This window comes from Thermobia domestica, chromosome 6, assembly GCF_964235325.1.
Source record: "Thermobia domestica chromosome 6, izTheDome1.hap1.1, whole genome shotgun sequence".
NCBI classification, from domain to species: Eukaryota; Metazoa; Arthropoda; class Insecta; order Zygentoma; family Lepismatidae; genus Thermobia; species Thermobia domestica.
Genome location: NC_137459.1, coordinates 256,704,162 through 256,717,729, shown reverse-complemented (window position 1 = coordinate 256,717,729; position 13,568 = coordinate 256,704,162). Strand labels below are relative to the sequence as shown.

Genomic DNA, 13,568 nt, shown 5'->3' with positions numbered 1-13,568 from the left:
AATATCCTTAGTAGTGACATACGAAAAGAAGGTACTTTTAGCCAATTAATGTGTAATTTGGCGTCGTTGTAGCACAAAGGTATGAGTTTGGCACATCTGAAATGTTATTTTAGTAACCACTGCCTTAGGGGGGTACAGAGGGCGAAACATAAAATGATGGATGTTTATAAAAATTCCAAATTTTGTTCCGGAAATGCCAGTGAGGGTCAGATTAATCACAAATGTCACAGAATTAATATTCCGCTGCTCCTTGCATGTGTCAGTGACTGATATGGGGCTACAGCCTCTCTTCCAAAAATCATATTAAAAATTCACCATAAATATCCTTAGCAGGATCATACCGGAAAAAACTATTTTTTAAAAATCAATTAAGTTAAATTTGGTGTTATTGTGCTTAAAAGGCATGTGTCTTTTAATATGGGATGTTACTTTGGTACCGCACCGCCTTAGGGGGCACAGGGGGCGAAACATATAATGATGGGTGTTTAAAAAAATTCCAAATTTTCTTCTGGAAATGCCAGTGAGCATCAGATTAATCATAAATTTTGCAGCATTAATATTCCGATGTTTTTTTTTTTTTTTTTGCATGTGCCAGTGATTGATATGGGGCTACAGCCCCCTTCCAAAAAATCACATAAAAATAGCCATAAATATTTTGGCAGATACATCCGAGAAACCATTACTTCTTGTCAAATTAATGTAAAATAATTTGTTATCTTAGTAAAAAGGTACGCGTTTTTGAAATATAGAATGTTATTTTGGTGACACCGGATTAGGAGGGCACAGGGCGCGCAGCATAAGCATTTGAATCTTTATTTTAAAAAAAATCCAAATTTTATCCTGGAAGTGTGAATGAGTATCAGATTAATCTCAAATGACACAGAATTAAAATTCCGATGCTCCTCGCATGTGCCAGTGATTGATGTGGGGCTACAGCCCCCTTCCACAAATCACGATAAATATTCTTAACAGAGACAGACCGGAAGAAGCTATTTTTTAAAATCAAGTAATGTGAAATTTGGCGCTGGCGTTTTTTTTTAAATTCGGTATAATTTTGATAACGCACCACCTTTAGCGGCAAAGGAGGCGAAGCATATGATTGTGGATCTTTATGAAAATTCCAAATTTTATTTTGAAAATGCCAATGAGCGTGAGATTAGTCACAAATGTCACATAATTAATATTCCGATGCTCTTTGCATGTCCCAGTGACTTATATGGGCTACAGCCCCCTCCCAAAAATCACAAAAATTCACAATAAATATGTCATAATTAATATGTAAGTTGTCATTATTGCAAAAAAAAAAAAAAAAAAAAAAAACAATAAACCTGGAAATTACTGTAAATGAATAACTTCTGTCAGTGTAACTGATTACGCATATAGCTTAGTTGTTATGGTGTCACTGGAATATAATCAAAGAATTTTATATTTTTAAAAATCAATTAGGGCTTTTTTTATAGCAGAAAATCTCACACACAAATCACCTACGTATTTTCTACACACTTAAGCAAAACCATCTCGAAATAGAACACAAAATGACAATGGAAAACGTAGCAGGACCAAAAAAAAAATCTTAATGAAAAGTAAGATCTTAAAAATTTTAAAAGTGAGCTTTAAGTTTCAATATTGTCTGCTTTATTGTAAAAAGAAAAAGCATGTATTTTCATTACTTCTTACACAATAACAGTATTTTCCAACTTTCCATATAACAACTTGTATGTACTGCAGACGTAATACACATGGGCGCACGGTTGTAATAGAAACAAATGTTTCCCGAGGAATAAGAATCAGTTGCTGGAGATTATTCTTTGTTGAAAACAACTCTTTTTGGCACTACTATCACTAATTGTTTAAAAAAATCATTAACCTAAGTGTAAAACCCATAAAATCAACTTACTTTTATTCGGCATGCCCTCCTGAACGAGCAAGACATAAATTAATGCGATTTACTAAATAAACTGTGAACACCTTCTCCAACATATCTGTCCCATATAAGTCACTGGGACATGCAAAGAGCATCGGAATATTAATTCTGACATTTGTAATCTCACGCTCATTAGCATTTTCAAAATAAAATTTGGAATTTTCATAAAGATCCACAATCATATGCTTCGCCCCCTTTGCCGCTAAAGCTGGAGCGTTATCAAAATTATACCGAATTAAAAAAAAAAACGCCAGCGCCAAATTTCACATTACTTGATTTTTTTAAAAAAATAGCTTCTTCCGGTCTGTCTCTGTTAAGAATATTTATCGTGATTTGTGGAAGGGGGCTGTAGCCCCACATCAATCACTGGCACATGCAATGAGCATTGGAATATTAATTCGGTGTCATTTGTGATTAAACTAATACTCATTCACACTTCCAGAATAAAATTGGGAGTTTTTATAAACATCCATCATTTTATGTTTCGCCCCCTGTGCCCCCCTAAGGCGGTGTGTTATCAAAATAACATTCCAGATTTGAAAAACGCATACTCTTTTGATACAATGACGCCTACTTTTACATTAATTAAAAAAAATACCTTCTTCTCGTATGTCCCTACTAAGAATATTTATGGTGATTTATTTTATTTTTGAAAGTGGGCTATAGCCCCATATAAGTCACTGGCACATGCAAGGAACATTAGAATATTAATTATGTGACAGTGGTGAAAAATCTGACGCTCACTGGCATTTCCGGAACAAAATTTTGAATTTTTATAAAGATCCATCATCGAGTGCTTCGCCCACTGTGCCCCCTAAGGCGGTGCGTTATCAAAATAACATTCCAGATTTGAAAAAAAACGCATACTCTTTTGATACAATGACGCCTAATTTTACATTAATTAAAAAAATAAATTCTTCCCGTATGTCCCTACTAAGGATATTTATGGTGATTTTTTTATTTTTGAAAGGAGGCTGTAGCCCCATTATCAGTCACTCTTACATGTAACGACATTGGGGCATTAGTTCTGTGACATTTGTGATTAATCTCACGCTTACTGGCATTCCGAAAATAAATTTTGGGATTTTTGTAACATATCACCCACCACCTTTTTACGCCCCTTGCTCCCCAAAAGGGGGACCTTCGCAAAATAATGTTTGAGACGGCTTTACTAGCTTTGTGAATGAGTGTTTTAGAATTTTGTAACAAATACAACTCATTTGCTCCAAAATCTTCACGAATAATTATTGGAGAAAACTGCTTCTAAAATTTAATATTGAATCGCCCATAGGGAAATTGAACTTTCGTGTTTACACACTTAAAAGGGGGGCTAAACAGCAAAGTTCTCTTATTTTCTTTAGAAATTCGAAAAATTCAGATATTTCTCAATAAGAGTGCTAACTTTTACATTAATAGTGTATAAATTTCATCTTCTCCCAGTGCTGTAGAAAATAATACGAATTATGGAACAGTCTGTATAATGTGTGTATTAGTGTTGTATTTAAGCAGTATCACATCGCAGTTTGCTGCACAAAATGTTGGCAATGCGATGCAAACGAAAAATTGTATCGCAAAATAAGATGCATCTATCATCAAAATTTATTACCAAAGTGGAACATTTTTGCAAAAGGAAACAACTTATCATTATCTTTCCTTTATGATGGAATAGCTCTCTTTCGATCTTACATATTGTTAAACCTCAGTGACTAGTTTTGTTGGAAACCCTACGTTTACGTTTAGAAATCTGTTGGCTTTCAAGAACAGAATTTACTACTGATTGCAAACCAAATTATTCGAAACAGATCATACAATTAGTGACAGATACCATATCCTCTTTGACACTTTATTTTATCTGTAAATAAAGTGCGTCAATCGACTCTCCAAAACCAAGACTCGAGTTTACTTTTCAAAAACTAGATTACTAGATAAAATTCGGAACATTAACATTACTTTTCTGCCCTCCTATTTTTTTCATATTTGTTTCATAGTATTCACCTGGAGATATATATCAGTTTTGCTATGCTCTATTATTCTACATTGAAACTACGGGGGGGGTGGATGGGGGGTGAAATAATGTTCGCTTTAAAATGTTTAAAATATGGAAAACGAATTGGATTCCAGTAGCAGTTGGCTACAATTAGAAATTGAACTTTGTATGAAATAAGTTATTTTATTTTATCGTTAAGAAAAAATGTCAAGTTGAATTTGTGGTGCGTAATTAGAGTTACCCATTTCTTCAAGTCCTTACAGATTCAAAACTTAATTAAAAAAAGAAAAAAAAAACTTTGTATTGACACATTCCAAAATAGATACCAGATTAAACAATCTGCACAATTTCAAAATTAAAACTTCTTTAAAATATAATTTATGTTACTTTTTCCTCACACACAGAGAGAGAGAGAGAATAAACTCACTAAACTCTTTATACAAAAGTATGTTTGTTTCCGACTTCAGAATGCAATAACATGTCGAACTAGATTAGAAAAAATATATTCAATGGGCAGATACCTTTCATCGATTAAAAAGAAAATACACGGCACATATTGTTTAAGACGCAAATTATAGCCAAATTTACACACAACAAGGGTGACGGTAGCTTCCAGGATGCTTTCAGATTGTACGCTAACGCATAACATGGATTAAACATCTAGTCTTACAACTAATGCATTATGTACTCACCATTTACAACCACTGTTCCTGCGTTTATACTCTCCTGGGTGCCTCCCGTCAGTTTGTGTAATGTTCGACATTTGTAGCTCCTGTAACCGTCCACTCGGCTAACGTTCAACACATACAAATCCCCAGAAGGCAGCATAAGATGCTTAGCATCTGAAATCAACAGAAACAGAGGATCAGAGCTAAAAACATAAATCACAGAAATGAAGTCAGGTTTATAATTAAGTCATTCAAAGATACACAATAGTGATGCGATTTAAATGTTTTAACATAATGCATTTTTTAGCATACTCGTATTTGGTAGGAAATAAACTACGTACTCTAGACTGACCATATCATGTCAACTAACTCCACTTAGGAGAGACTTAGCAGAACAACCACACATAAAAATGTAAACAAATGACGAATCTCAATATGGAATCATAAAAAAAGAAGAAAAAAACGTACACTAGATTGTGTGGAGAAGATACGAGATACAGTTTAATTTAAATGGCATATATTTAGAAATACTAACTGACGTTATAGAGGCGTTAGCAAATTATATTATTGATACTGAAATTTGATTTTTGGATCGAGTACAGCCTAAATGGTGTTTCCGCTAATTGAAATGAAATTATTTAGCTTCAGATGTTTTGATAATAGAGTAACTATAAACCGTCTTTAACAATTTTAACTAAGCTTCGCACACTTAGTAAGCCTACTTACATTCAGAAAAACAATAATATTATAGGGAATATTGTAGCATACCTAGTGGCAGGGGTGACCGATATTAGTAACGAATCCCTACTTTCCTGAGTCTCTAAGATAAAATATGACACTCCCAGTCCTTTTAATTTCAATTTTAGCTTATTAGCATCCCTGAGGGAAATAATGATGTGTAAAAATAATCGAAAACAACTGATTACTGTCGAGTCCAAAATTTTCGTGGTGGCCAAGTTGATTGGTGCAATTCAGACGCCTTTGAAGTCAAAATTCATCCTCCAGTGGAGGTAAGGCCCCCAAAACAATTAGGAGGTAGTGGCAAAAGCTTACGTAAAATAATCGAAAACGACTGATATCAGTGTCGAATTCATAGTTTTTTTTTTTTTTTTTTTTAAGTTGGGTAAGATGAATAATAGCACACTCTATACCATTTAAGTCTAAGCCTAAACTCCGTCATCACTCCTGGGCGGAAATGATGGCATATAAACATAATCGAAAACGACAAATATTAGTGCGTTGTTTTCGGAGTCCCTAAGTTTATTATTTATTTACTGTTCCGATGCCTTTTAAGTCCAAGTTCAGCCCACATTGAGGGTAAGATCTCCTAGTCCCCTAGGTGGATGTGGGAAGCAGAAAACGTACGAAAAAAATAATAATGACCTATGTTAGTAGCGAATCCATAGTTTTAATGGTCCCTGTGATGAATATTGGGATCCGTTGCCATTTGCACCTCTAACTGATGAGAAGGGCTGAATATTATATATATATATATATATATATATATATATATATATATATAAAATTGAAAACGACCGATATTAGTGTCGAATTCATAGGTTCTGGTGTCGCTGGGGTTAATAGTCACGCTCTCGACAGGTTAAATTCCAAGCTCAGTCCAAATCGGCATGAGGTGAGAAAAGATGAAGAATTTAATGTCTTAAATGGCCGAGATTAGTGTCGAGTCCATAGTTTTCTCAGTCGCAAAGCTATTACGTGATAATTCCAATGGCATTTAAACACAAGTTTAGCAAAAACGTACATGTCAGCTCGATTAGGAATTTATAGGGACAACGCCCAAGGTATTGCTTGTCGTTTAACATATTCAGTTCTTTACTACTTGACAGGGACAAGCAGAGGCGTTACTTGTATCTACAGGGTAACTCACCTAAATTTACGACCTCAAATATTTCCGAAATTACAAAAAAAAAAAAAAAAACAAATGTAGCTACACAGGAATGTACCTATGTCAGAATCCTAAAAGAATCTGTAAACGACAAGTGTCACAAATGGTCCCATCATAGCAACCCAGGGGCCAACTTGAAAATTTCAAATATAACCCCCCTACTTTTATTGCAGATTCTAATTCTGCAATCAAAACTAAGCAACTTTTACTTGAAGCACTGTTTCGTTGTTCTAACAGATGGTGCTGTAATCGTAAAAAATGAATATCATTGTACACACGTCCCCTAACTTTGTGACATCATATATTTCCAATATATATATATAAAATGTGACAAATCTAGTCACGTCAGGATGTACACGTGTCAGGGGCCTATTCTGTAAACAACATTCTGTAAACAACAAGTGCCCCCAGTGGTCCCATCATATGACCCCAGGGACCAACTAAAAATTTCAAATATATACCTCTTGTTTTAATTGCAGATTCTGATTCTGGGATTAAAACTAAGCAACTTTTACTTGAAGCACTTTTTCGTTGTTCTAATAGACGGCGCTGTAATCGCAAAAAAATGAATATCATCGTATGTACGTCCCCTGATTTTGCGACCTCAAATATTTTCTAAATAACAATAAATGTGACAAATCTAGTTATATGAAAACATACACATGCTAGGGGCCTATAAAATTCTATAAACAAGTGCCTTAGGAGTCCCATCATAGGGTCCCAGGGGCCAACTTGAAAGTTTTAAACAAAAACTTTGTATTTTTGTGGCAGATTAGAATTTTGCGATCGAAAATACGCAAATTTTACTTGAAGTAGTTTTGTTACTGGCCTAGATGGTGCTGTAATCAAAACAAAAGAAATATCATTGTACGCTACCTGGGATTGATGATAAACTAAATATCTCGAGTAATACACATGCATTTAAAAAGCACAAAACGCATGATCAATATTTTAAAATGGCTTAGCATACAACAAAATTGCTTTCATTTACATTTCAATGCGACCATGTTAGACCATTACGATATTGAAAGGAAACCTTTTGTTCTTTACAACAATAAATATCTTCCCTAGACTTGTAAAAGTCAAGCAGACCAATATGTTTGTTAAATATCAAGTGACACGGGCAGATTAAGTAAAATCATCATTTCACACTAGTACGTAAAAGCAAAAATGACAAAGGAGGTTTCACAGAAGAAGAAATTTACAAAACCTCTGTAAAGCGCAAAGAAACTTAATTTATATACAGGACTATTGTAAATGGTATTCCCGATTTCGAAGGTTAATAACTCACGTTTGTTTAGTCACAATGACATACAGCTTATGTTAAAAGAAAGAAAACTCAAAATTACTTTTCCCTTATCAACACATGCGTGTTATGTTCCTTGTGGAAGTTGCTCAAAATTTGTGCTGTTTGTAATTCAATATACATAAGTTTGATAGTCTAATTACTGGTACATTTTTTTTTTACATCCCAGATTCAAGAGATCCATCTGTTTCTTACATTCGTTCTCAAAGTTCAGTTAAATAGTTAAGGGAGGGGTGACTGATATACTTGGATTGAACACAACACTAACTTTGTTGAAAATTCCGTTTCATATGAAAGTAGTGAATTAAAAAGCGTTGTCCGGTATTCGTTTCGTGATTTCTAGATTTACTGTTACCCTAGTTACGGAATGCATAACTACATATCAGCTTTACCAACTACGTAGCGCCTTCCCTTTCTTTTTAATAAATTGATTATCATGAGTGTCCTTGCCTCTCACGACTTGGTTGTCTAAAATTCTCAGATAAACAAAGTGTAACTGATGTTTCACAACAATGCTCAAACTGCCCATCTTCCTTGGTCTGGCAGTGAGCAATTCGATAGTAAAACACAAATACTGCATTCCTGATGACGTCCAGTTCAATAAGTGCAACTTCGTCAATAACTCTTTGACGAAGATTATCCAACGTGGTTGGCATTGTTTGATATACTCGGATTTTTAGATAAACCCAGAAAAAGTAGTCTAGTGGCTATAAATCAGGGGAACAGAGAACGAGCGGGCCACCCAATCTCACTTCTTCTCCCAACCTATTATTTAGGAAATTCCATATTTAAAAAAATGCCACATATTTACATCGTTCTGGGGTCCTGCACATCTTGTTGAAACCATCTGTGGACAAAATTGTCCTCTGCAGTGTCTCTAGTTGCTGGAACTACTTGATTTCGAAGCATCTCCTCACACGTCTCAGAAGTCACATTGTTATTAATAAAAAAAAGGCGCAATTATTGTATATTTAGCACTGCTGCCCAGATATTCAACTTTTCAGGATGTAGAGTGCGTTTGAAAGAACTAATGAGATTGTTGTCAAATCAAAACTTGGAATTATGTCTGCCAATGTAACCGGTTAGGTGGAACGTGCCTTCGTCGGAGAACACAATGCTGGTAAGAAAAGTAGAATCATTATTGACTTCTTTCATCATATATTCACAAAATTATACACGGTGATCAAATACATCTTCATTCATCTGGGGTATGATATGAATTTTGTATGGGTGGAACTTCATTTTCTTCAACATTCTTTTCGCAAACATGTGACTAATGTCATATTGTTCAGCAGCTTTATGGTTGCTAAATTGATTATTTTCAAACTAATGACTGCAATATCAAGCTGTTTGTAGGCGATCTCTGTCGACCAGGAATGATACAATCCTTTATAGTTACTGTTTTCTAGACGCGTCTTATGATGCACTCGACAGTAGATCTCGAAATCGAACTGTGTAGAACGCGATTTTTTTTCTTTTAATATTACCCTTACTTTAGCACATGTCCTTTGGTTATTGCCCCATCCTCGTATCATTGAGGGGGTTAGAATTTTACTTTGAGAGCTCTAATATAAACCAATTGAAATACAGCTTGAGTATTCAGGGGCTCTCCGTAATAATGCTTACTGCTACCAATATCTAATGGCTTCTACGTTGCTGGATCGTAATTTACAATCAACCACAAGTATTTACTGAACATTACATAGGGGTGACAAATATGAGTCTTATGGTCAAATGCTATTTGTTCCACTAAATTTATAACAGCACATTTGCTCTCTTAGATCTACAGATCAGCTTTACGTGATCATATATACTTTCACTTCTCAGATGGAATTATACGCAGTTTCAAATCAAATCCTAATCATGCACATCTACATAACCATAACAACAAAATTATGATGCCCTTCTAAGCTTTAATAGATCCACCGATCAACCTTACGTGTTCACTTTTAATTTTACCTCTCACGTAAAATCACATTGTCTATATTCAAATCAAATCTTCATTTTACATATCTACATAAACATGACACAAATGAATAGATTAATTCTCTTTTGACACTATGTTCGATTATTAATTGAAACTTCATGTCCCAACGGAGAGCTAGAGTTAATCAACTTTCATAGTGTCCAAAAGCTCACAGAAAAAAAAAAAAAATCAGTTCTTGAATGATATTGTTACAAACATGTTCTTACTTTATTTGTTTGCAAGTCTTAGCACCAACATCACACAGTATGTCCAGTTCTTGAATAAGTTTTCATTTATCATTTATCATTTGTACATTATTTTTGTGATTTATGTGTTATCTAGGATAACGAAAAAAATGTTTAAACTAAAACTTGCGTATTTTTAGTCGCAGCATCCGAATCTGTATTAATGTAGGAGATCTCTATTTGGAATTTTCGGAAGATAAACCCAACTTCACTTTATGTTAGTTGAATATATCTTTTAAAATGATTCGACACATACTTAAATTGCAAGTGTATTTCTCGAGGTATTTAGTTTGTCATCAGCCTTAGGTGACATACGTACGTACGATGATATGCATTTTTTCGTTTTGTTATTACAGCTCCGTCTAGTAGAATAACGAAAATGTGCTTCAAGTAAAAGTTGTTTATTTTCGACCGCAGAATCAGAATCTGCAATAAAAATAGGGGTTTCCATTTAAAAGTTTCAAGTTGGCTCCCGGGGCTCTATGATGTGATTCCTAATGGCACTTGTTGTTCACAGAATTTTATAGGCCACTGACATGGGTACATTGTTCCGTACCTAGATTTGTCGCATTTTTTTTTTTTTTTTTTTTTTTGTAATTTCGGAAATATTTTAGGTCGCAGAGTTAGGGGGCATTATTTTTATGCGATTACTGCGCCATATAATAGAATAACGAAAAAGTGCATCAATTAAAAGTTGCTTAGGTTTGATCCCAAAATCAGACTCTGCAATAAAAAGAGGATATTTCCATTTTAAATTTTCTAGTGGCCCCTGGGGCCCTATGATGGGACCCCTGGGGGCACTTATTGTTTACAGAATTTTGTATGACCCTAACATGTGTACATTCTTATGCTACTAGATTTGTCACAGTTTTCGTTATTTCGGAAATATTTGAGGTCGCAAAGTTAGGGGGCATATGAACGATGATATTCATTTTTTTGCGATTATAGCACAATCTATTAGAATAACGAAAAAAAAGTGCTTCCAGTAAAAGTTGCTTAGTTTCGATCGCAGAATCAGTATTTGCAATAAAAATAGAGGGTTTTCATTTGAAAATTTCAAGTTGGCCCCTGAGGTTCTATGATGGGACCCCGGAGGCACTTATTATTTACAGAATTTTTGAGACCCTGCATGGGTACATTCTTGCGTAACTAGATTTGTCAATTGTTTTGTCATTTCGGAAATATTTAAGGTTGCAAAGTTAGGTGAGACGCCGTGTATATAAGAGCGGTTCGGACGAACACTATGGAAAGCACCATGTCCGATGAAATTGACTTAGCAGATGGAATGGGTTGTGATTGAACCTCAGAACAGTATACAAGTATTTTAATTTCAGAAACATACCTGCAGATGGCAGGGAAAGCTTGTTCGGTATTCGTCATTGCATTGAATTAAAAGGCAATTGCTAATCTTTTTCGCTAGGCTATTCGAGAGTTAGAAAATGTGACATACCACTATATTCTTTCGAGCCGCTTATATATGTATATTTGGATATACGTATGTGCATGAATGTATATTCCCGAGTAACTCTAGAACGTCTCGAAGTAAGACGCCCTAAGGGAGTGGAAAGAAGTGTCATACCAAGTGTCCAAAGGGACATATAGTAGTGTGTAGTCCACAGTTTTCAGGGTTGGTGAAATTAATAGTGTAACTCTGTCGACGTTGAAGTTCAGCCCTATTGGCAAAGGAGAAAAGTGGTGAGAAAATAAAATAAAATGTGAAAGACAATTGCGATTAGTGTCGAATTCATTGTTTCTGGAGTCAGAAAACAGCTAACATGTTTCAAACGACTTTTTAAATATATTTTGAGCCTATCTTAAGTTGATTAAAAAACTAACTCTATGGCCTATGGAACCCGGAGGTTCAGTGCCGCGTTCACAAAAGCTCTCCACTGACTTCTATCCTTAGCTAATTGCATCCAGTTTCTACTTTGTATTCCTATCTCTGCGAGATCCATCTTAATATTGTCCTCCCATCTGCGCCTAGGTATTCCTAATGGTCGTTTTCCTATGGGTCTACCAGTCAAAACTTTGAAAGCGTTTCTACTTTCTTCCATTCTAGCTACATGACCTGCTCACCTAAGCCTCCTAGACATGACGACCCTAACAATGTTGGGTAAACCGTATAAACTATGTAGTTCCCCGTTATGAAGCTTCCGCCATTCCCCATTCTCGTTCCTCTTGGGTCCGAATATTCTTCTGAGGATCATGTTCTCAAATACTTTCAGTCTATGTTCTTCCCTCAGAGTAAGCGACCATGTTTCACAGCCATACAGAACAACAGGCATGATTATCGTTTTATATATTTTAAGCTTCAAATTCCTCGACAGAATTCGCGACGACAAGAGATTTTGAACCGAATAGTAACACGAATTCCCTGCTTTTAGTCAACATTTAATTTCTTCGTGAATATTATTTTCGTCTCTTAATATTGATCCTAAATATTTGAAAGTATCCACTTTATCAAAAGCATTATTTAATATTTTAACGCCTCCACAATTTGCCGTATTACGGTCCCGACGCACTTCCATGTATTTAGTTTCTCTGCATTTACTTCTAAACCCATGTCCCTACAAGCGTTTAATAAGATCTCTGCATTTATTTCTACTGTTCTCCTATCATCCCCTATTAAATTTACATCATCAGCATATGTCATAACCTGGTGAATGCCGTTCAACTCTAGGCCCTGGTTGCTATCTTTGATTTTCCTTATGGCGTATTCCAGCACAAAGTTAAATAATAATGGCGACAACGCATCTCCTTGTTTCAGGCCATTTTCGACGTGGAAGCTCGTGGACAAAAAATTTCCTACCCGGACTTTACTTTGGGATTCACTTAAACATATCTTAATTAATCTAATTAGCTTTCTCGGTATTCCATGCTTTGTAAGAACGTTGTATAATGTTTCTCTCCTAACCGAGTCGTAAGCCTTTCTAAAATCAATAAATAGTTGATGTACCGGGGTATTGTATTCCCACTTCTTTTTGAGTATTTGGCAAATGGTAAATATTTGGTCGATAGTTGATCGATTTCGTCTAAATCCGCACTGATAATCTCCAATAATTTCATCTGCGTATGGGGTCAATCTTGCTAACAGAATATTTGAAAGGATTTTATAGGATGTTGACAGAAGAGAAATGCCTCGATAATTATTACAGTCAGTTTTGTCGCCTTTCTTGTGAATTGGAACAATTATTGATTCTTTCCACTCTTGTGGCAATTCTTCCTTGTTCCAGATAAGGAGAATGAGTCTGTGTATCTTGTTCCACAATTTTTCGCCTCCAGCTAAAATTAACTCAGCCGGAATTTCATCTACACCCGGAGATTTGTGTTTCTTCAATTTATTAAGTTGATTAAAAAAAAAAAATCATATCAAACAAAGGGAGTATTATGTAGGGTAGAGGTTTTCTAATGTTATGTCAAAAGTGGTTTATCTTCTGCTTCTTTCATCACTCTTTTCTTAAAATACGTATCATACGGAGGTAGAGAATTGAAATTTGTCATGTCTGTAAAAAGAATGTTCATTTGAGCTAGTAAAATAAATAAATAAATGCATTCATATTCTTTCT

At 35.0% G+C, this 13,568-nt stretch overlaps 1 protein-coding gene across 1 annotated transcript in view; it reads right to left on the bottom strand.

Annotated features, from left to right (window-relative positions):
• The window catches only part of LOC145687511 (cell adhesion molecule Dscam1-like), a 1,370,399-nt gene that overhangs the window by 1,200,370 nt on the left and 156,461 nt on the right, over window positions 1-13,568 (bottom strand). The window contains exon 2 of the mRNA XM_081760977.1: window positions 4,604-4,753. Within this exon, the coding sequence (XP_081617103.1) occupies window positions 4,604-4,753 (150 nt within the window). The remainder of the gene's footprint in view (window positions 1-4,603; window positions 4,754-13,568) is intronic.